Raw genomic sequence first — 24972 nt, 5'->3', positions numbered from 1 at the left:
AAAGGAAATCTCACTCACTCTCTAAGTAAGATGACACAAAACTTGAGATGTTTGAGTTAGTTTTGTTTTTGCCTGGTTGGTGGGGTCTTCTGGGTTTTTCTTGTTTCGATTTTTAAATAACATGACAAAATAATGTGTCAATGGGACCAACATAACGTATGGTCCTCCACCTGATATTTCCACAGAGGGTAAGGGACTGAACTGCAGAGAAATTGTAACTACTCTTTGGCATTAGAGCTATACAACTAAACCTAAACCCCTGAACTGCTAGCTCATTCCCTGACTGTTTTGGACTCTTTGAGCTAGCATTATTCAAGCTAAGACTCCTGTACCTAGGATGTATGAATGTGAGCCAGTCAGTTACCCCTGGCTTCAAGATGAAGACGTCCCAGACTACCGCATTAACCACTAAAGGCAAAATATACTGAATTATCCAACAAGGCATAGCTCCTATTTGAAAGGGAAACAAACTGCTCTGCATAAAAAAGTACAAGCAAATTGCAGAGATTAACATGTATTATATTACTAAATAGCTCAGAAACATTAGCAAGCTGATAGAGATCTTTTCAAAACTGAAAATCAGATGCGTTGACTACTGTAACAAACACACAAAGTCTTGGGTTTGGAATTTTTCTTAGGACAAAAAATCCCAAATAAGTAATGTTATACTGTACTGGTACATTATTTTATTTACCCCACTCTAGGGTAACTTACTAAGACAGGAAATGCTTCAATCACTGAGCCTTTTTCTGGTAAGGATGAAAATTTGTAGAACTCATGACTTCTGTAAGCTTTCTGCTTCACAAGTTGAACAGCATGAAGCACAAACTTGGCAGTCACATCAGCTGAACATGAACACACTGTCACTTCTACATTAAAGAAAAAGAAATTTAGTCTGAAGACACAAGAATTTCAGATGAAAAGCATAGAAATATTACTTTCACAAGCAATTTGTAATTGAAGAAGTTATGCAGTACCCAAAGTGGCTCCACATATGAAAAATACTTATACATCAGTTAGTTTCAAAAGCTCTTTCAGGTTAAAAAAACTAGCTAAATTTGGAGGATGGTTAAAGAGAAACATGTCTTAATTAAATGGTGAAAATTAATCAGATAGTACAGATGTATCATTTGCATAGTACAGACTGATGAATTGCAAAATAAGAGCCCTATAACTAACTTCAGTCTAAATGAAAGATTTTTGAAAGGACTATTGTTTAGTAATTTCACAAAGAAAGACAAGGAAAACAGCCCCTTCCTTTCCTTCTTGCAAAATTGTGAGCTTTTTACCCATTGTGAAGATTACATTTTCTTCAGTTATGACTTCTTTCAACACTACATCCATACACCTTAAAAACTAGGTAAACCTCAGACAGTGATACTTTTCCATAAACAAAGGCCATTCCTCCAGGTATAGGCAACCACTTTAGAATGTTATTGGCCGGTTTCTTTAAGACTTAGAATCAAGATCCTACTATACCAAAAACCATGAAATAACTCAAAATTACTCATCTAAGAGCTTAAAAATCAAACAAAAATTTACATATTCATGGGCCAAAATCTTCAGTATTTATTCAGGCAGAACTCAAAATTATTTAAAACCAACTTTGTCAAGTCTGACAGATGCAATTTTTTATTTAGGTAATGTGGTCATTTTCCTTACCAGCCCATGTAGCTCCCTGGGGAACATCAATGAAGTGCCTTCGGATCTGACCAGGTTTAAAATGAACATCTGTGTATGTCAGGTCATAGCTTGATGATTCATCTACTCTGTATGTCAAAAGGAAAACACAAATAGTAGTCAAACAAGCTGTGAAGCCAATTTTTGTAGGATTTTTAAATGCAAAAATACTCTAAAAATGTGTACAATGAGGATATTTAGTATTTAACACCAATTATATTAATCCTACTAATACAGAATCTGACAGTACAATATCAAAAAGATTTAAAATGTCAGCTCCACCACACTATGTAAATACCCTCCTAAAAATTACAGTGACTAAACAGAAATATCACAAAATCCTCATTTTCAGTGGATCTGCTTTTCCTGGCTGAGTGAATTGCCACTGAAGTGAGCTAAGGTATGGAAGTAGCAATATTTCCATTAATGAATTAGAAAATAGTTACTTTGTCTTTCCCCTAATAAATAAACCTGTTTATTAAACCAAATAGGTTTAATAAAATATTCTCCTTCTTTATCAACATCACTTATGTCTTATTTTTAACCCAATGATGGGCACAATAGTAACTCTAAACTCACTGTATTGAAGTCATGATCAAAGACTATCCCAATGTATACAATGGCCAAATAATGCCCTCTGGCTCTATGTACTCTAGTTCCCAGGCAGAAATGAAAAACCAAACTCCAGCTGACCTACACATATGAACAGTACATTGATTGATAATTTGGTCAACAAGCCAGAAGGCGTCTGTATGCTGATAGAAAAGGAAGCTGCTGCCACTGTGGCTCAGCCCAGCAGAACACACTGCTGTCATGACCAAACTATCAAAAAATGTCACAACTGCATAAGCCTGTTGTAAGTATCTTTTCAGGTTTTTGTAGAAAGGGAACTCTCACGAGTTCTGGATTTACTCACCTTGTTGGTATAACAACAGTGATTGGAACTCTGAACAAAGGGCCTGCATTAGGCATTGCTGTATCATATCCACACACCTAACAAAATAAAATATAGCAACTCAAAATCTTTGGTCAAAATCAAACTATAGAACACAACATTCAACTTAAACCAGTTGCAGAGTATTTTGAATCTTTGTAGTTGTCACTGAGGAGAAAATGTCATTTGAGCACTGTCACCCTAGAAACAGTAAAACACCAACAATCACTGAGGAAAAAAAAGATTTTTCCCATTTTGACTCATTCCACCAGAGGGAAAAAACTTAAGCAATAGTTATTTATTTGGCTTATGCTTTCTATATGCTCTTATTTTTCAAACACAGATACTCAAAATTCTACAGGCATATGCTATACAACATTGTTTAGCCCAATTATTCCTGAACCCTGGTTTCAGTCTGTATAGACTGAAATACATTGTGGCACTACTTTCTGTTCTGTAAAGCTCAAAGATTTTATTTCCTTAAATACTATTTCCATAAAAAGTTGACAGAGACCCCATAAGGACACACAAGGGCACAAAGTCTTGCTCAGAACACCAGTACTTCCATACCTCTGTATAATGTACTCCTCCACTCAGGCCACGTGGATCCACACGAATATTTATGTGTCGACACTGGTTCATGAGTTCTAAATGACTAGGACACTGGACCCATGGTGCATTTGAAGTTAAAGCTAAATGAAGCTGGAGAGATATTCTTTCTGTGTTTTCTGTCAGGAAACAAATTATAAAATCAATTCAGTAACACAAACATGTGCACAGAGTCCACTGTAACCGTATTTGCCATTAAAATACACACATTGGTAAAATGTAATAGGAACCAATTCCTTAGAGCCCCTGGATCTCTGATTCTGCACAAAGGGAGTGTTCTATATTACTTCTTTTTACTTGACAAAAAAAGAATAGCAACAGTAGGCAGTAAAAGAAAGGTGGAATCTAGCTTTGAAATTCCTCTCCCCTGAAAGAGTCAACCCTGACAAAGCCAAAGGTAGGCTGCTAAGCAAGGCTTCAGTTACCCACAACATAGTCTGGAAGCAGGTATAAACTTCCTTCTACAGATAAAGTATTGCCTCATGCAGAGAAATACAATAAAAAGCAATCACACTGATTCTCAATGCTATGCTAATTACCAAACTACATTATAAAGCATACTAAGTAAGAGGCAAAGTCTATTAGAATTACTATGATAATCTAGTCAGATTTTACAAACAGTCTGGCAGATTCTGCAAATTAGCTTTTATGCCAAAAATGCTATGCATTAAGGCACAGCTTCCAGAAAAGCATCCAGAACAGCAGAAATGTTGAAATGTTTTAGTTATTAGGAGCTTCCTCCCGCTCAAAAAATTAATGACACTTTGCAATTTTTTTTTCTGTTTTAGTCCTAATTAAGCTTATCTTAATTTTCAGACATTTCATCATATCTAGATTAAGTAGAGAAAAGAACACTCTATATAAGTACAGCAGAAGCAATAAAAGCTTGAAGAGAGCTTCAACAGACAAACTGAGCCATCAGCCTCCCTAAACTCTTATTTACAGTTTCTCAAACTCAGTCTTGTTGAAGACACCAGACACAGCACAGAAATAACTAGGGAAAACAGGTACCAGGGAAAACTAGGGAAACAACAGCTATGCACCATTACCAGTCATTCATTGCAAATGCCTGTTTTTAGATTGCTTATTTCCTGCAGAAGTCTAGTGAACAATTATTTTGTGCCACGTTAAATTTAAAATGCACTGACTGCAATGTAAGCTGCCAAGCAATTAAGTTATTCAGAGTCAGTAACCTGCCCTAATTCATACCCTTTCTGCCCCTAAATAAACTCATCTCTTTGTCACATGCCAACCTTCTTGATGACCACTGGTTTCAGGAAAGGAATAAACTCATTAACAAGCTCTCACACAGCTCCCTTTCCAAATACAACATAATTCAGTCTCTCAGTGAGTTCCAATTTTTATTAAATAAAGCAGGGCAAAAGGGTTTGCAGAAAAAAAGGTTAAACCTTATTTTCATCTGCACAAGTTATTTTTACCCTTTTAGTAATAAAAACCATATAAATTCCTGTACTGCCCTTCTAAATCTAATCCATAGAAATTCCCGTATTGCCCTTCTAAATTTTAAATCTAGAATTTATAGTCTTTAAATAACTGAGAAACTAATTTCTGGGTAAGTGCTTTCATCTTCAGACCAATCATCAACCTCTGCCAAAAGTTATTTACAACACAAACCCTGAAGTTCTGTAATTTCATGAAACATCAGGGATCTATGGTTACTCTTTCTGTTTCTCCAAAGCCTCCCCAACTTGACTTTAAATTTTTACAGAACAAAGAGATCTCTTTTTTTCAGTGAGAGGAAGCATTAAATCAAGTCTCCCCAGACAACATGAAAGCCCTGCATGTAAGTCTGAGGTTGAAAAGGAAAAGTTGTTTATTTTGCACATCTTCCTTGACCATGAAACTTATCGTTACACTGACTCCTTTTACAGTACAGATTCCTATCACTCATCATATCATGGCTTTTTGTGTCAAGTTGACATTTGTATTTCTCTGCACCTCCACCTACTAAAGCTCTTTCCTACCTGTATTCTCAGGAAAGACAGGTTCTATGCCAACCCCATGATCAGATGGTGCCACTATCTGGGCTGGATCTCTGAGGTAGATTCCACGGTTGCTGCCGACAGTAACTGTGAAGCCGATGTTACTTGTGAACGATGAATTCTGAATGAGGTAGTCATAGGCTTTATCAACCTGTTAGAAAGAGCAAGTTCTAAATTAACAAATTTCAACTTAATAGCAATTTATGCATATTCTCTTCAATATGAAATGTTTAGCAAGCACAGTAAGAAACAGTGAAGTACCTCACATGCTATCTGAGCAATGTGCGACTGCACGATACTCAGTACAGAAAATGAGGCAATTTTCGCAGTCTGCAATGGCCACAGAGAGCCAGAAAGCCAAGAACATTTGAAAAAACAAACAAGGCCAAGTCTCCTCTGCCACAAACACACAAAAAGATTCCTATTCAGAGATTACACTGAAAAAGAGGATGCAAGGCCCAAACCTACTATTCTAATACAGGTGACTTTTTCATAGGTGGAGCAACACTAGTTAAAGTATTGAAAACTTTTATACTATAAGAAGCTGAGCAATTAAAAAAAAAAGACAATGGAATACCCATGCAAGTCTTATATATTGATATGAAGTAAAAGAATCAGGTCATGAAATCCAGCTCTGGGTTTAAGTACATGAGATGTCACAATCAACTCACATAAAAAATTAATCTTCCTGTTTTAAAAAGATACCTTTCCACCTCACTTGCTATTTTACTGACTACAAAAATCTTAAGTTCTCTTCTACTTGACAGCAAGGTACCTTCATCAGTGAAGATTAGGGCACTCTCCTTTGAGACAAGTGGACATACAACACCTCGTCTCCAAGATCAATTCTAGTCACATTTTAACACATGATTTAATCACAGGCTGCTAAAACAGCAAGTATGATTGGTGCATTTTATTTTTTATTTGATATGGCTACCCCCACTGCTGCCTTCTGTATCAAACCCAGCATTACAGATGCACTTAACAGGCATTACCTACTAGGTTCTAGCATCTCCTGAACTTGAATTTTGGACTAAGCATTTAATAGCTGGCATTTTGAAGCACAAGAGAAAAATCTTAGTACTTCTATTATACTAGGACAGGAGTGACTGTAGAAAATAACCAGGCCCAGCTCTGTAAGAACATAAGCTATTGCAAAGGAGACAGTCAGTATGCCTTTACCATACATACACAGGATCTTATCACAGATTTCCAAACTACTCTGAAGCCCACAGGAAATGATGAGCACTCAGACTGTTTAGTGCAGGCCTGCAGCAAAGTCACTGTACAACTGCAGCTGTACTTCTCTGTGAACCAGCGTGGGTATCTGTTTTCACTGCCCAGAACTTACAGTCCCACCTTTTGTCTGGACAGAACAAGTTCAGCTGTCTCTGACAATACTTAAAAACATTTTTGGACATTAGGACAGAATCTAGGTGCCCATGTGGCACCTAAATCCACATGTGGGTGATGAAAACCTATTTTTCATGCCACTTTTATGCCCATGTATCTTTTAGATCAGCCTAAGAATGTGTCCAGTTATCACACTTATTTTACAGTATCTGCATGCTGAAACTGGAAGAACCTTCTCATTCCTTCCTCTCCCCCAGTGAGATTTGAGAATCAAGTAGCATGGAACAAACTGAGTGAGATCACCTGAAAAGTTGTTCTGGCTGTTTTATGGGTTAGTTTTTCACCAGCAGTTATTTATATTATACTGGTTTTTTTTTGCTTTCAAATACCTGAATAATACCATGTCCTTGTGCAAATACTTCTATGTTTTCAGCTTTCACTGCAGTATTTTCTAATGCTCTTCTGACAGAATGAACAGTGTAATGAACATTATTAGCTTTGAGTCCTGAAATTAAAAATAAGAGTGTTATTGGATACAACAAAATATTTGAAAGTGACAGCATGCTTTTAAGAGGAAAAAGTATCTAACCACTTTTAGATGATACATCTATGTTTAACATTGTAGCACTTTACCTGACAATACTAACGCAATGCCTCCACATGCATTGGGAGAAGACATGGATGTGCCATTCATGAGCTGTGTTCCTCGCAGAGTCCAGTTTGGAACTGAAGCAATAGCACCTCCTGGGGCACTGATGCTTACTCCAAGGGCTCCATCAGTGCTAGCATTAAAAAGCAATGGTTAAAACACTGATTTTTTTTTTTTTTGCACAATTTAAGATAAAGTTGTCAATACATTTAAAAGAAAAAGTTTGCTTTAGAGAATACTCACTGCATTTTACTTCACTAAATCCATTAACCCATTAAACCCAAGAAAAAGCATGCCACCAACCAACAATTTAAAATGTCATGTTAATCATCAGCTGTGCCTGTTTCACATTGAGAGGTTTCTAAATTTTCCACTCCTTCAATATTCTCCACCAGGCTTGAGTTTAGCCAGCAGGATACTTTCTGGGATTTGAATTACAAAATGCACACTAACCAACCTATTAAACACTTCAATAAATAAATTCATATTCCACATAGCCTATTCAATGGTTATTACTTCTAAAGAAAAATAGTAAAAGAAGGAGGAGGAAGGCTAGAAAAGACCCAAAACTTAGACTTCTAATTTTGCATGCTGACAGTTCACTGCCAGGTTAAGTTTTGAATTTAAAAGCCTGAGACAAGAGGGCAAGGGGAGAACACATAAAAAGTAATGTCAAGACATAGGTCAGGATCAGCTGGGCCTGATCCCTAATCCCCACTTCTTCTTTCACATGCATATTTAAGAAGAGAGCAACTGTGTGCCTATGGCACAGTTAGAATAGCATCTAGTTTTGTGAGCCAGATATGCTCCATCTTTCTTGCTCTGGATAGACAAAAATTGCACTGCTTGAATAAGGACAGCCCTGTGCCTGAGCTATTTAGTTCTGTAGAGAGGCAGGATATTTTAGGGTACTTATATCCCACACTAACAGCTTCATATGTCTAAAATCCATCTGAAATCAGAATATTCCAAGTATGAAACAGCAATGTGACGTTTGGACATATTTTATGACAGATGTATATAAACCCATAAAAAGGTTCTGCATCCCAACACCTTGGGACAAGCAGTGCACAGCACATCTGCCTGAAAGCCTCTACTGCTTACTGGGACAGACTGATCCCTGCATCAAGACTGTTCTAGCAAACTTCAGGAACTCTTCAGTCATCTGCATACTGCACCCTGAACAAAGAGAATCCTCCTTTGGCCAGACTTGGCCTTTCAGCTGACTGTTTTACAGGGCACAGCGACTAAGCACACAAGAAGTGATCTATATGTGTATGTGTGTGTGTATGTGTCTATCAAAATCAATTACAAATCAATTTCCCTTTCTCAGCTGAAGGCAGAGAGCACATTTCTCTTTTCCCTACACAAAACATGACAATCCTTCATAGTAAGATTCTTGAAACAATATACTTGTCTGTAAGTATAAACACTAGAACAGCTAGAGAACAATTCCAAAGTCTAAACACAAGCAAGAACTCAAGAAAAGATGTTACTATTTTTTTTGTTTGTCTATCACATTACTATCAGATGCTTCTGAGAAATTAAATAAAAATTGGTGTTTACATTGCCCTTAAAATTTCTTTCACACACTTCAGAAAATTTTCCGTAGTATAAGGCAGAAAGCAATTTTTTCTGCCTATTCACACCTCTACTGAACTCAAACAAAACCCTTGAGTAAATTATGCCATCACAGCAATGTCACTGTCACAGAAGTAACACCACTGCAGTAACAGTATTTATTTTAATCTTCATCACTTATAGCACATTTAACTTCACCACACTAACCTAATGAAATAAATGCTATAGAAAAAAAGTAATTCAAAAAATGCAAATAAATTTCCAAACAACCGTTCAGTAACTTTGATTATCCTTGAATAGATCTGCACCCAAATACTTTTCTGGAAAATACAGGCTGTGCTGAGGCAGTTCCATGCTATTCCCTCTCCTCCAGGAGCTCTAGATCCCAATATACAAAAGTGTTACCAGAAGAGCAGGCTAGTTATGCTCTTTCCACAGGGAAGAAATACTTTCATTTTGGTATTAGTGACCCGATTTTGAGTTATATCACCTGAACCCCAAAGTAATCAATTGTTTTTGGAATGTAACCTACCTAGGCCCTCTGGATGACCAAGTGTACTGATTTGCTGGCAGTTTTTCTCTCAAAGAGTATTCAGCAACCATCATGTCAGGTGACACATAGGCACCAACACCTGTAAAAAACATTCAAGCATTTTAGATCTAATACGAATTTTTATTAAGAATTAAAGTAAAATTCTTCTGTGGTTTTAGTTCTTTATGAGAAGAATTCTTTCTTGACATTTAAAATGGAAACACACATTTGCCATCTCATTAAATCCAGATATTTTTGCAAGGCAAGTGTAAACCATCATGCTATGCAGTAACAATGCTGATGGGCACACTGTATAATAGTAAAGTATCATGCAAAGTTCCAAGTTTCACTTTTATTCAGCTGGAATATAACCTTCTACACTTCTTTCTCAACAGCTAACTTGTACATTTCTTCTCCCTCTTCTGCATTTCTTTTCTCTGTTTACACTGCTCTGCCACAAACTGCACGTCAGAGCAATCCATGTGAATTGGTTCATGTTCATGTGGCTCCCAGCTACACCCCCTGGAGCAAATGGCCATATCCACACATCTCACTCAGGAGACAGTCTCTACTAGGTATCAGTTCCAAGTACAGAGAATATGTTAAACAACTACATCAAAGCCTGATAAAGTAGCAATTGTAGAAGAGAATGCCAAGGATGCACACTGCAACTATGATTTTGTTTACAGCACAAGCACTACCATGGTGGTACAAAACTACCATACCAAGCTGACAAATTTGGCAAGGCAATCTCTGTGTGAACTAAGCCAACCTGTCAGCTGTATTTTGCTTTACCCTCAAAAAACAAAAACTCTATCTGGTTCACTCCAGATGGAGGACAGGAGCAAACTACTTGGCATGCAGAGTGAATAATCATGCTGTCTCTGGAATGATACAACTAAGCTGAATTGACAAAGTAGATGCACTGTAAGAGCAAAGCCAGTGCAGACCTGAAAAGAGCTTGTTAGTTCCAGCTCCAACCCCCAGTCTCAGCAGAGAATTAATAGCAGATTAACTTCCAGAAAGTAATCAGCATTAATTCTACTAGCTGCCCTGGAATAGCAGCTCTCCAGCTTCCAAGGCTTCATGCTAGTCTCCTTACATACTGGTCTCTTTGCACAGGAATTGTGACACTTAAAAAGCATCTTGTGTAATGCAGCAGTGAGACAATAAAGGATTTATTTAAAAATTAAGACTAAGCAAGTTACCCCTGAATGCAAGACATTTTGCTGAATCCTATACTTCCATCTTTTCCTAAAGTATCAAAACCATACATTAGCCTATCAGAAAAAGAATTTTAATGACAGTAATAGACTAGCACAGCAGTGGCACTGCAGCTGGAAAAATTCCTCCCCTACAAGGACTTGTCTAGATCCTAGCATGGGATTATTTTCTATCCAAATTAAAACCATCTGTTCCACTAAAAATAAAAATTAGAGTATCTGATGAAGACATGATCGAAAACTGTAGTTTTTAGAATTCAAAATGCATTGCAATACTTTGCAGAAGACTAATTAGAATCCAACTTAGAATCATATTTTCATAAGTTGCATTTACCAGCAGCTATGGGTTGGAGCAAAGTGGTGTGCTTAGACAGTTACAGTTGAAAAAGTAATCCTGAAATATTCAAGTAAGTCAGACCAAACATTTCTTTTGCAAATTTTATACAAAGCCACATTAAATCAAGATCATTTGCCTCTCATCCCTTTTCTACATATGTAAGGTCTTGAATTTTAAGAAGATAACAATCTAAATTTGTATACCTAAGCATAGAGCAAGTGCTTCTCTCAGAATTAACCTTGTAGCACAGCAGGCAATTTTTTAGATTTTAGTTCAGCAATCAAACATGTAACAAAAGTACAAAGTTTGAAAAGACAGAAGCTGAATACTGTCAAAAAATTTGTCTAAATTAATTATTTACCTATTACACTAGATGTAGTTCCACCAGGACATCCAACTGTAGAAAGGCAAGGACCATTATTTCCTGCACTTGAAACATAGATTACATTGTGTTTCCACACTGCTTCATTAATCACTTCACAAATTCTCCTAAAGTAAGAGAAAGAAATGAATCATTTACTCAACAATATTGCTTTCTTCCACAGGACAAAGCTCTCATTTCTAGTACAACCTTTGACCATTCACCAAACAAGGAAGCTTATGCAGCCTGCTTCCCACACCTAGCAGAGGCGGTTCCAGTACAGAAGCTGACCACAAAACCATCTTCTGGTTTCAAAAAGGAGTGAAAATTATGTAGTGATCCTAGGTCTTCAAATAATACCCCACACATCATGTGGTGTTGCAACTATTAAAGTTCTTAATTATACTAAAATATTATTTGTATATGTGTTATAAGTATGTGTATGATATATAAATGAAAACCTTTTTCAATGGGTTTACTTCTTTCAAAGCCAGTTTATAACTTATACTGCAAAGTTTCTAACTTATGAATCATGTGAGCTTGGATGGTTCACTCTTAAGCCACTAGCTGACTTACAGAAAACTCAACAAATACAATTCCACCTCTGTGAAATTAAAATACTTTAACCACAGCACTACTCACCCAGAATTTGGCCAGTGTGTTGCTTCTCCATAGCTGTAGTTGACAAGATCACATTTGTATTTTATTGTTTCTATCATCTGATAAAGTAAAAATGGAAGTCAAAATATGTGCTAGTCAAAGAATGAAAGTGACTTCAGGAACGACAGAAAACATCTGCTTAAATTGATTTGCTACATATCTCAGAAAGACAGATCAATCTCTTGAATCTCTTGAATTTACTGCAGCCAGATAAGTGCTATTTTCCCAAAGAACTAAGAAAATTAAAAAACCTATTAAAATTAAAAAACCTAAACCCTGAAAAGCCTTATTTTTGCCATGTTCCCAGCTATAAATCAAGGCATTACCCTAAGAGAAAACTGCAGACAGCACTAGTGTTGTCTCAAGAACATAAAATTCTCCTTTCCTGTGCAGTTTGATTGAAGTACAAAAAGTTGCAAAAAAGTTATTGTTCATGTTGCTATATCAAAATATCCCATGGACCACAACATAGTCTTTTCATATCCTTTCCTTGGGTAAAATTTTTCCTTATCAACTCATTATACAGAAAAGCTCTTGGATCTTTCATCACTAAAAGGAATGCTGTTTTTCCTCACTCTTAGGAAAAAGAGTTAACACAAATACAGCAACATAGGTAGATACTTGCCTCTATTCTAGATTTATTCTAGATCTGAGTAACTATAAAAGATACACTGACAACATAAAGAACTTTTTTAAGTATGCAAGTAACTGCTCTCATGCATCAAGCTAGTCAGACACTGCAAGTCTGTTAGCCTGGAAAAACTCTAAGAGCTCTATGCAACAGAAGTCTTGTTTTATATTAAAAAACTAGTCTTACAATATGCTTTAAAATACATTCTGGTTGGTTTAGTTGGTTTTAGGGGTTTTGGCTGTGTTATTTATTGCTTGAGGGTTTGCTTTTTTTGTGGGGGTGGCTTGGTTGTTTTTTTATTCTTGGTATTTTTGTTGGAAATACTGTAGAACCACAGAAACAAAGCCTATAAACAAGTAGGGCATGAAGTTCCACAATATTCTACACTTAAATCACACTGCTGAGATTAGTAATTTATTCAGTGAAATACCCACAGCTCTTATTAGACCAGTGCCAGTTTCCATTGTACTCAGTCTCGTATCACCAATCTTGATTGCAAGAATCTGAGCTCCAGGAGCCACACCATTCCTCTCTGGCTCTTCTGGAAAGTATCCAGCTGCAATACTAGCCACATGTGTCCCATGTGCTCCTGTGCAAAGGAAAAGTACATATTTTTAGTGGAATTCATTTGCTGGAATTCAATATGCTACAGCTCAATTAATTTTCGCTTATTGAGCTGTAAGCGCATAAATCCAGTCAGTGGCCAGCCACCAGTGCTGCTGGTACCAAAAGGGTGACAGTGTTCACCAGGACTCAGCAGTGGAGCCAGCCCTGTTCAGTATTTTTGATGGTCTGGACAAGGGGATTGAGAGTATCCTCAGTCACTGTGCAGATAACAACAGGCTGGGCAGGAGTGCTGGGAGGATAGGAAGACTCTACAAAGGGATCTGGACAGGCTGGATCAATAGGCTGAGGCTAATTGTATGAGGTTCAACAAAGGAAACAGCTTTTTAAGGAGAGAAAGGAGGCAGCAGGAAGAGAGGAACAAAGTATTAACTTAATTCCACTAACAAAAGTTACTTTGAAGGCTCCACACTTCCTACTCAAAGTTATGAATACTACACCTGAGACAACTCAGGTAGCAGGCATTAAGAATAGAAAACAAAACTACACAGAAACACAGAAAGGAACATCTCAAATAAGTTACCATCTATTTAGAAATCTGAACTGCTTACGTAGCTCTATTGAGATGGGATAGTTTCATGGGGAATAAAGAGCATTTTTCAAAGCAAATGCATCCATACCATCCCAACCACTCAGCTTTCTTCCAAAACAAACCATGATTACTTAAAGAATACTCTAAAACAGGTTCAGAGTGGTTGGAGCTACAGTTATAGTGACATCTAGCATGACAAAAAAGTTTGCATAAACCTAAATTAAGATCAATACCCATTTTGTTCATGTATTTAAGATTCTTAAAGTAAACAAATACAAAGGGAAGCAACTAAAATCAATCATCACTCTATATTTAACAAACATAACAAAAAAGGTTTTTTGACAGAAGGTTCTCTTTAGTTTAGCTTTTAAGATGTCTGTACACATTAAAGAATACCTAAGCATGCACGTTCTATGTATACATGCTTATGTACATAAAAGTTGACAATATTTCATACAAAAATGCAGGCAAGTTGTGTAATGAGCTATCATTATAGAATTTAGTTCAGGAAATATGAGTATTGATCTTAAAAGTCATAATAACAACTGCTGTACTACAACAGCTGCTTCAAGCCATCCCAAGTATCAGAAACAAGACCCAATACAAATTACTGCTTCTCATCATACCTACTTAGCAGCAAAATGTTTTTAAGATTATTTTCATTTACCTCCACTTGTCACAATAGAAAGGAGGTTTCCATCATCATATATATTCACTGAATAATTCAACATCTCAGATGTTCCAAAAGATCCATATTCCTGAGCCTCTTTGTAGGTTCTCAGCACTGTACAGTTAGCTAAGTCACCACTCTCACTTGTATCTATGCAGGCTCTGTTGACAAAAAACAAACAAACAAAAGAAGGCAATGTCCCAGCTGCTGCAAACTTTTGGTCACCTACCCTCTCCAGCTGAGCATAGCAAAAAGACTTCAAGAAGTTTGGTTCTGTGTTTATGGTTTCTTTAAATAGTTCTTTGAGCAACTACTTTAAAACTTGGTTGTTTATACTTAAGATTCAGAAAGTTATCTAAATAAACTGATTTTCAAAACACTACTAAATTCAAATAAATCTGTATTTGAAAAGCAAGAGTATGAAAATTTAGGCAAGTTCAAGGGAGAAATTTTACTAAAGATAGATGTTCAGTGCTGGTACACAAACATCTGAAGTTTTACTGTTTTGTATGAGGCACATTATCAGTAAAGAAATGTGCCATGTTACATCTCTGCACAGACACCTGTTTCGTCTTATTTCACATCACCAATGGATAGTCAAAACAGTTTTATTCTGCTTCAGAAGAAAAACCCCATAAGCTTACACTCATATCTCACTGTCTTCAATAAGACTTTATTCTATCCGATCTTCATTTGGGACCAGAATTTTGTCAAGAAACTCAACTGGTACAGCAGGACTATTTTTAAAGCAAAAAATACTTAAAACCTCTATAAAGAGGGCAGATATAAAAGATAACAAGTCCTCGATGCAAGCTATTGTTTTATGTAGAGAACAAGATATTTTAGACAAGTTTAGTCATTTACCTCCAGGTCTCACCGTCATACCACACTACACAATCATACACTGGGCCAGGATCACTGTATTTTTTCTCAAAAGAATTCAACAATTCCACTTGATTTTGAAGTTCTTCCTTTATTAGCTTATTTACCTAATATGGCAAACAAAATTAAATTAGAATATTTCCAAAGCTATTACAAGATGGGTAATCCTACATTCTTTTCTAGTGCTATACATTTTTTCCATTACTTTCCCAGCAATGTTAGACTATCCTAGGAGTCACAAAAATCTAGAAGTTCAACGGCTTTCAACAGTGCACTATTTATTTTTGGCCTATTATGTACAACTACTTCTAATTTCTGTAAACATAACATTTAAAGCCATTATTTTCTTGAAGACTATTAGATGATAAAGTAGTATCTGAGGCATTTCTGGTACTTCATTAAAATAGTACACAGTTTACACAAGAAAGAATATGTTTAGAAAATTCCAACTTTGAACACAGCAAGGATGGTGGCCTCAAAACATTGCACATTAAATTAACAACAAAACTTACTGAAAATATCCAACAATTTTTTTGAAGTAATCCTGTTTTCATATTTGACACCAACTCTCAAAAGTAAAGAACACTAAGCAAACTGAACAACCACGCATACAAAGACTTATAAAATTAATCAGAGGATACACTGGCAAATTATCTGCCAAAATACTCACAAGTATCTTTCTTTCACTCATCTAATGAAACATTTTAATCCTGTCAACCAGTAACAAATTGTTGCAAAGAACAAGTTCATAAAATTAGGCTTCATGCAAACCTGTGAGGGAGAGCTATGAGCTGCATCAAATTCTTCTTGTTTCCTACAGGCCTCTGCTAAAGCCAGCCTGTGAACAGGATCCCAGAGCTTTTCCTTGCGCTCTTTCTGCAAAATAAAAACAGAGGTTCCTCCACATGCTAAGAAATGTATGTCAAAGTATGAAGTCTATAAAGATCATTTGAAAATTCTGATTTGAGACAATGGCTAAAAAGCTTCCATACAATAGTATAAATAAGCATAAATTGCCATACAATTTTAAAAAAAGGGGCTATCAGTAATTTCTGTATGTCTCGCCTCAATGGACCACTGTGAGGAGGATTTCCAAGCCACCCCCCTGTTGCTCTGAAAAAATCACAGAAGAAATGGAATCAATAAAAATCAGAGAGAATAGCATTTTCGTGTTGGTTAGCAATCCAAGTATGTTAGCAAATCACATGCTGTAGTGTTCTAACAAAATTAAGAAACAGAACTGTAAAATATGACTATATACCAGAAAGAAAAGAAAATTCATCCTTACCTGAATCCTCTCCTTAAGAGCTTTAGGATAGATATCATAGCCATTTTTTATGCCAATGTGATATTTGCCTGAAGGATTTACCCAGTTTGCTGGAATCTACAGAAAAGTACATTTAGAAATAGGTTAACTAATGGCATTAAAAGAACTTCTCAAACAAAAAAGCCCAACACTTTGTAAGAGAGCTTAGCAGAACAAGCCTGCAAATACTGCCAATTTAATTCTCTGTCTCCGTAACAGTAACTACTGCACCGTTCCAACAACATGACATGGAATTTTAAATCCAGCTCCCAAAAAATCAGTATCAGTTCATGTGACACTGCCATTGAACATCTTTAAGCATTAGTTGCTCTGATAGTCTACTTTTAAAACACAAAGCCCCAGCTTTACTGAATTTGCTGGGCAGAGGTCTGGGGAAATAACAGTACTATAAGTGAAACCTAACATGAGCAAGTATGGTTGGAAGCCATGACAAACATCTGAATATCTCATTTCACAACTTCATGCAATTTAGACTCTGTATATCAGGATCTGCTCATCCTAGTAACAAAAGTAAAAGAGCAACAGACTTAGCCTTACAATCATCTTCTGTGCAAAATTAGGAAAAAAACTGACAGTATGGAGAGATCCAAAGATGTGATGCCCCCATATCACATCATCAATCCAATCAGGAAATCAAGAAAACGTTAGCAACATCAGTTCTGTGTACTCAAGACCTCTACAAGATTTCGTGTCCTTTTTGGAAACCCTACAGCATTTCTGCTATGCATAGTGAGAATTCAGTGAGTCTACAACTAGGTCCTCAGAGATTTTTCAGTCTCTAAATCTATTCACCACGAGCTTAACATAATTCCTCTTGTAGCTCATGCAAATGTGGAAAATAGTAGCACTCTTAAAGACACTACTGTGTCTGATATTTTAAAAACATATTAGCACATTTTCTTCAGCCAATTTCCAAAGCTGTATCAGATAGTCTTTTGAACAAATAATTAAATTATTATCAGGCCCCACAAAAAGCCCTGTACACACCCCTATTCAGCTACAGAATAAATTAGAAATAAAGACATATAAAAAGTGTAAAAAACACTAAGCAATCTACATGAAGAGCAAATGCAGCATTAGGTTTGGGTAAGATCTGGTTAGCTGGTTTCAGCTGGGCTAAGGTTGATTTTTTTTACAGTAGTTGATATGGGGCTGTTTTGGATTTGTGCTGAACACTCTTAATAACTCAGGGATGTTTTAGCTGCTGTTGGACACTGCTTGCACAGAGTCAAGGGTTTTTCTCTCACCCATCCCAAACAGTGAGCAGGCTGGAGATGCACAAGGATTTGGGAGGGGACATAGCTGGGACAACTGATCCCAACTTGACCACAGATATATTCCATATGATACAGCATCATGATCAGCATATAAAGCCAGGAAAAGAAGGAAGAAGGGGAGTCATTACAAGTGATGGCATTTATATTCAAGTCACCATTTGTGTGGAGCCCAGTTTTCCTGGAGATGGCTGAACACCTGCCTGCCTATGGGAAGTGGTGAATGGACCCCTTGTTTTCCTTTGCTCGCGTGCAAGGCTTTTGTTTTTATCTCAACATGTAAGTTTTTTCAATTTCACCCTTGTGATTCTCTTCTCCCCACATTGCCTGGGGAAGGCTGAGTGAGCAGCTGTATAGTGCTTAGCTGCAAGCCAGATTTAAACCACAACATGTGGTTAAAAGGAAGCAAGTTTTGTAAAAACCAAAGCAGGTGCTAAATTTGCTGTTAACCAAAGAAGATGACGTCCAGTGGCGTCTCTGTACCACCAAATACTCACCTTTAAAGTTCTTCCAGAAAGACCAGTAATCTCTCCATCTTTAGGTTCTGCAATGGTACATGTAGTTACATCACCACTGCCCGTAGTGTCAATGATATCAATTATCTTCGGTTTCCCATCAGTTGTAACCTGAAAATATGAGCACAGAAAAATTGGAAAATGTACTTGATTAGTACTTTAGCACACAAACCAGGAAAGTTTTGCTGTTAAAAATATCAACTAGCTTTTTCAGGCACCCAACCTTTAACTGAAGGACATAAAACCAACCTGAACTCAAGATAAATTTTCAAATAACTAAGACCAACATGTCCCTATTTCTGGTTCATACAAATCCACTTATTTCTAATAAGGATTTAGAAGAGAAAAAAGGAAAAACACTCTATCAACAAAGCTCAGGCAGCCTCAATTTAAAACCAAGCCTAAATTTGCAAAAAACCTATTTGCAAGAATTACTATTTGTTTTCATATCATTTGCTGTGTTGCGTGTGACCCTTCATTCTGGACAAATTTTATAGTAATGAATGCACAAGTAAGAAAATGACAGGTGCTGAAGTACAAGCTCTCACAAACTGGAATCTCTTGACTGAGCCTAAAGAAACCTGAAAGGGACACAAGTTACTATTACCTTATTTTTCCTCTTTCAAAGATACTGCTTTGTGTTTTAATCCATTTGGACTGTTAGCAGCTACAGCTATATACACCTAACACTTCTATAAGGAGTTTGGAAAGATGTTATAGCAGCCTCCCAGGACCTAAGGAGGGCCTATAAGAAACATGAAAGCAATTTTTTACATGGCACAGGCAGTGATAGGACAAGGAAGAATGGCTTTAAACTAAAGGAGACTGTAGGACCAGTTATAAGGAAGAAATTTTTCACTGTAAGAACAGTGAAACACTGGAACAAGTTGCCCAGAGAGGTGGTGGATGCCCCATCCCTGGAAACATTCAAGGTGAGGTTGGATGAGGTTCTGAGCAATCTGATCTAGTTGAAGATGTCCCTGCTCCTTGAAGGGAGGTTGGACTAGACAGCCTTTCAAGGTCCCTTCCAACCCAAACCATTCTATGATTCTATGAATTGATCATACATACATATTTTTACAGTTCTGTATCAAAGACTGATTCACAAAAGAAGATATCAATCATCTTCCTAGTATTTCCTATACGTTAACTACACTGAAAGTGAAAAGAGCTTCATATTTAGAAAAGCAGCAACATTTGTTGTTTTCTACATTTAAATATATGGTATTTTTGCCTTTATTCTCTATCAATAATTTTGATGTTAGATATAATATATGGAAGGTTGTTTTGTTCCAATAATGCTCTAGAATTGTGAATTCAGCTACTGGAAGCTACTGACACATTCAAACTGTTTCATAAAAGTCACTCTGCTGCTGCCAAAAGGACAAGAGTCAGGTTCTTATCACATGTCAGCAAACAAGGATAGATACTTCCATGGTCTCAAATTCATGGCTTAAAAAAAAACAAGTAACAAACAAAAACCCAACCAAAACTCATACAATCCAAAAAACAATCTCTTAGAAACTCAACAAAAACCAACCCAGACAAGTAACAAGCAACACCACCAAAGAAAACAGACTTAAACAGCTTAAAAAAATAATCAACCCCAAATATCCCAAACCCATAGCAACCATAAAAACAGCATCAATTCAATTTCCCAGAAGGTAATAAATACTGCTTTTGAATAGGCTAGCTAGGGAAGAAGTTTCATGACAGAAACCAACACTCTACTCTGTTCACAGAAATTCAAGTTCACTAGAGAAAATCTTAAGAGCATCTTAACCTGGTAAAACATCGACCAAACCATAGTTACACAGTAGTGAAAATTTATTCGGGGACCAGTGTGTAGGCACTAAACCATACACTTTTCAAGCATTTCTAATTAATGTCTTCAATGCTGGCCACAATTCACACAAAAGTCAAGAGCTGCTCCAATACTAAAACAACTTCAAGCCAATCCTGACATTAGTAGCACTGCACACTTTTCAATATGCCTCTACTCAAAGTCAACTATTCAGTGATCACAGTACAAGAAAACAAGAATGAAAATGTAATCCAAGGTGACTTGCTTGAAGGAGGCAAGTTATACAGCAACAGGTGGCCAGAACACAGATTTATGCAGCAGCAAGCTTGGATAGTTTTGGGAGTTGTTTCCTAGCCCGAAAAACGAGGTGCAACTCCTACACTCTATGGCTCTCTGCCTCCTAGCTGAAACCTAGCAGGCCCACACACGCACTTGAGTTTGTACTGTCAGAACCAAGAAATCAGAGTCTTTCAGTCAGACACAAGAAACTCAGAGTTTCAGCTGGTCTAAGGCTCAATTCCTATCAGCCGCAATCCAGACAGGTTCACAGTAATTTAGTGCAAGTAACTGATACGGCGGCTCCTGCTACCATGAGCTGCTCTTCGGCACACTGCCCACCAGCAGCAATGCCAGAGTGAAACTCAAGAGTTCAGCTCACTTGGCTTTTGCAAATCTTGTCATTCTGAGTTTAAAATTATAATAAAAATAATCAAGTGACCTTGATCAATTCTCTTATGCGAACAGAAGAGTCTTGAAGTAATTAATTGATCACAGACAGAAGGTACATTCTAGTAACTTTTGCATTAAAATTTAAAAAAAATAATTTTTATACAATTAAAAATATTTTATACTGTGTTTAGAAAAAAAATCCCCAATCCTGCCTTAATTATTATGGCTTGCCTATAGGCATTTAAAAAACAAATCAGTAGTTCAAAACTGAAAACTACTTTGCTGTTTATACATTTCTGCTTGAAGTTTTAAAATCCGACTTACATGTTAGTTCTTTGTAAAGCAGTAAACTGAGAACACTAAAATTAATCTGTGTGCATAATCCTGGCAACTGATACAGGTTACAATAGAAGTAAAGGAGCACTAGTATCTTTGACAATCACAACACAAGAAAAAGGAAAGCCAGATGTACTTTAGCATGTTTTTACTAGCTCATACAATCATTGACTCCAACTGACAGCAACTGCCACAAGAGATGAACAAGTTCTTCAGCACTTTGGTCATGGGACAGCTGATCATCATCATCACAAACAAAATCATTTCCAAGCAATTTTTTTAAACTCAGTGCTGAAAAGCAAGTAAAACAAAACTAGCTGCTACTGCTAAAAAGCTGTCACATAAAAGCACAAGTTAATGTTAGTAAATAATAATTCCAAATGCCACTTCACAAAAAAAAATAAATTTGCAAGAAGCAAAATGAACTGACTTACCTATCATGAAACATAAGAAGCCACAATAGGAACAGGAAAAGGACAGGGTGGGGCTGAGCAAAGGCTATACCTATACAACCACAACACGCCATTAAACGCACCTAAAATTTCATCAGTCACTGTGCCTTAATGAGGAATTACAAACAATGACTTGGCAGACAGCAGGAAATACATTCTACCAAGAGGACTGAAAGAGGGCAAAACTCACATGAAAGAAGCAGACAAACTAAACCTTACAGCTGGTGTCAACTGGTGGAAAAGCAATGGAAGAGGAGGTGAAAGGAATTCCCTAGAAGGCACTGGTTCCCAAGATTCATAAAGAAAAGGAAAGTAAGTACAAGCTAGAATAACATTTTATCTATCAAAGAAAGCCAATCAACAGACAACAGATCTAAGAAGGTTTTGTTAACTATCTCTCTATAGCAGCAAGCGTCCAGGAAAGAACAGAAACATAAGGATATTTCCCTGTTAAACTCTGTCCCCAGATCTTTCTGTCCCTCAAAAAGAAAACAAACACTGCTATCAATGTTTACAAACCAAGTCACAGAATCAACAAGCAAAGAACCCTACCCAGGAATGAAACACTATGGAGCAGCTAAGAAATTAACTCTTTTGTTTTGACTAAGAACTCCACCATATCCAAATCACAGTAGCTCATTTTAGCTTGTAATAATCATTGTCGTTAACTAGAACTCAAAGTTGTAATACCAATTAACCTTGCTACAGGTTAGCAACTGATTCAACATCTTATAGATCTAACTCTATGCCAGGCCAGGAACTGACAAGAAGACTGACAGTAAGAAAAAGCAGCAGCAGGAAAGACGGGTGTAAAAAAAAATTCCAAAAATTGTCCCAAGGTTAGAAACTACTTCTTGCAGTACAGCTATGCTGTGTCACTGCCTATGCCCAGGACACTGATTCATTGCACTGAGCCAAAATGTAAACTGGCAAATGCTCCAGAGAGTGAGAACATTCCTTTGCTGAAGAAACACCTACAAAGCTATTCTAGACTGAGTGCTGCCTATGCTTCCTTTGTAACTGCCTGTGCAGTAAGTCTCCCCTGGCTGTACTTTAGCAAGCCCCTTAAGCTAGGTCTACTAAGTGGGCAGTGTGAAAAGATCACACAACTTCTTTACATGTTTTTCTAACAACCCTGCAAATTTACTCTCACCCACTGCAATGTGAATTACACATCCTGCTCTTCAAATCTTTTACTTCTTCTACAAATCTTTTACTGTGGTACTCAAAATTTTATCCTGTGCCTAAAGAAAGTATGTTGGAAAAAAATGATATGGTCAACACAGAGATCATGCTGCTTCATAAATAGCCCTTATGAGCCTTGGGTTATCTATATCAGAACAAAGCTTCCCACTACTGCCAATAAATTCATACTGGGGTTTTGTTGTTGTTGTTGACCACTACTCATTCATAACCTCTAAAAACTTAGGGGTTTTTGCTTTTATATGTGAAACTTCAGAACCATGCACATCATTCAATTTATATTCACACCTTCCTGATTGTCTTCCATTACTTTCTGCTCTGCCCATGGTATTATCATATTTTCCTTTTGACTAGCTTTCATTAAGATTTCCAATTACTCTTCCACTTACCCAGAACTTCTTACCAAAAGCACCAGCTTCATTTCAGCTTAAATCAATCGAAGTTACACCTGGCCACTCCTTCCCTCCATCCAACCTGTCCTCACAACTCATCCTCTAGTCTAACCGCATCCCATAAGGAGTCATTTCAGAACACAGAACTAATGATCTGCCAGGGTCAGGTCCTTGAATGAGGTCACTTAGGAGTTAATTCCACACCAAAGAAAGGATGGAAACCAACACAAGCCCTGCTTAGTAAAAACAAAACAAAACAAAGGATTCAGCGTCCAAGTGAGTTGCACACAACTCCGAATCATTCTTCCACGGACTCTTATGCCATCACTCAGACATAACATGTTGACAAAAAATCAAAAGCAGCAGTGACACAAAGGGCCGCATGCAAACTTACAAGATAAAGAAATGTTAAGAGACAAAGGTTATAAGAAATAAGTGCTGGGAAATGCCCAAACTGACATCGCACACAGAAATTTACAAAACCGACATGGAGACATAAAGTTGGCAGATCAAAAAACAAAGGTGGCAGAATCAAATTCGATACAGACTGCTATTGCAATAAAACGCCCGAGAAATATAAAGACGGGTATGCAAATTGTGCCATAAATACACTTTTCATGTAAAACACCTAGGCGGCTGTGTGTAGCCTCGAGCTACCTACTGCCGAAGTAACGCTAAGGTTTAACAAAAACACAAAGCGTTCTTTTATAATGAGCTCTGCGCGAGAGGAGGCAGCCCAAGAGATTTAAGTGCCGTAACACGCCTGCGGACGGCTGGGGAAGGAGCAGGATCCTCACAGCAGCAGCACCGGTACGGATCCCCGGCCACGGCATCTCCCCGCCCTCCCGCACCCGAGCCCCGCTCACGCGTGCGGGGCGGGAACCGAGAGCGAACACAAGCCACGAGTCCCCGGGATAGGGACAGTCTCCGCCACAGGGACAGTCCCCGGGACAGCCCTCCGGGGCCTCCCCCGCTCTCGCCAACGCTGCCTCGGGCCGCCCGAGTGCCATGGCCGGCCCCGTACTCGTCCCCGTCCTCCCGGGCTCGCTCCGGTGGGACCCGGGAGCTCCTTGCGAGCCGCGGCCGTGACTCAGGGCCGCCGCCGCCCTGCTCTACCTGCATGCCCGGCGCTCCGGGGTCCACGCCGGTGTCCAGCACGGCCAGCAGCACCCCCCGCCCGTCGAAGTCGGGGAAGCGGGCGAGGAAGGCAGCGGCGCCGGTCTCCTTCTTGGGCAGGAGCCCATGGAACGGGAACGGCTCCTCGGCGGCGGCCGCCATGGCGCGAGACCGGGGCGCGGGGCCGGTGGGGACAAGCTGCGAGAGGCCACGGGAGGGCGGCGCATGCGCGGTGCCGCCCCACCGGCCCGCGGGAACACGCACCCCCTGGCGGCCCGCGGCGCGAGCGGCACCGGAGCTAAACTGACCAATAGGACGCCGAGGCGGGCGGGGTCTGCTGCGCAGGCAGCCAATCACGGGAGGGACGCGTTCCACGCGCCGGGGCTGTGGCGGCCACGTACGGCGGCGGCGGGAGCCGAGGGCACCTTCGGTCGCCGGGCCCGCGGGCGGAGCCCGACCCGCGCCGCCCCGCCCCGGGGCTCCCGGCCGGCCGCAGGCTGCGGCCTCGGGCCCTGCCCGCGGCTGTGCGAGGGTGCCCGGCGTCCTCCTAATCGAAAACGGAATCACGGAATCACTTAGCTTGGAAAAGACAGCTGAGATCATTAAGTTCAAGCTGTGACCGA

At 38.5% G+C, this 24972-nt stretch overlaps 1 protein-coding gene across 2 annotated transcripts in view; it reads right to left on the bottom strand.

Annotated features, from left to right (window-relative positions):
- Nucleotides 1–24600, bottom strand: part of TPP2 (tripeptidyl peptidase 2) — a 51276-nt gene extending 26676 nt beyond the window's left edge. For both annotated transcript variants that reach the window (XM_071455168.1, XM_071455169.1), the window contains exons 1-17: nt 24350–24600; nt 18360–18488; nt 16550–16645; nt 16033–16137; nt 15244–15368; nt 14377–14540; nt 12988–13142; nt 11905–11981; nt 11263–11390; nt 9342–9441; nt 7213–7361; nt 6969–7084; nt 5209–5377; nt 3185–3342; nt 2597–2673; nt 1663–1769; nt 715–869 (exon numbers count right to left, since the gene is read on the bottom strand). In XM_071455168.1, coding sequence (XP_071311269.1) covers nt 715–869; nt 1663–1769; nt 2597–2673; nt 3185–3342; nt 5209–5377; nt 6969–7084; nt 7213–7361; nt 9342–9441; nt 11263–11390; nt 11905–11981; nt 12988–13142; nt 14377–14540; nt 15244–15368; nt 16033–16137; nt 16550–16645; nt 18360–18488; nt 24350–24511 — 2172 coding nt within the window. In that variant the 5' untranslated portion in view covers nt 24512–24600. The remainder of the gene's footprint in view (nt 1–714; nt 870–1662; nt 1770–2596; nt 2674–3184; nt 3343–5208; nt 5378–6968; nt 7085–7212; nt 7362–9341; nt 9442–11262; nt 11391–11904; nt 11982–12987; nt 13143–14376; nt 14541–15243; nt 15369–16032; nt 16138–16549; nt 16646–18359; nt 18489–24349) is intronic.
- Between the last annotated feature and the right edge of the window lie 372 nt (nt 24601–24972).

Source organism: Agelaius tricolor, unplaced genomic scaffold (genome assembly GCF_023055355.1).
Source record: "Agelaius tricolor isolate 1412-34295 unplaced genomic scaffold, bAgeTri1.0.p SCAF_45, whole genome shotgun sequence".
Classification (NCBI taxonomy): domain Eukaryota; kingdom Metazoa; phylum Chordata; class Aves; order Passeriformes; family Icteridae; genus Agelaius; species Agelaius tricolor.
Note: the sequence above shows the minus strand (reverse complement) of the source record. Positions and strands in the feature narration are given on the sequence as shown.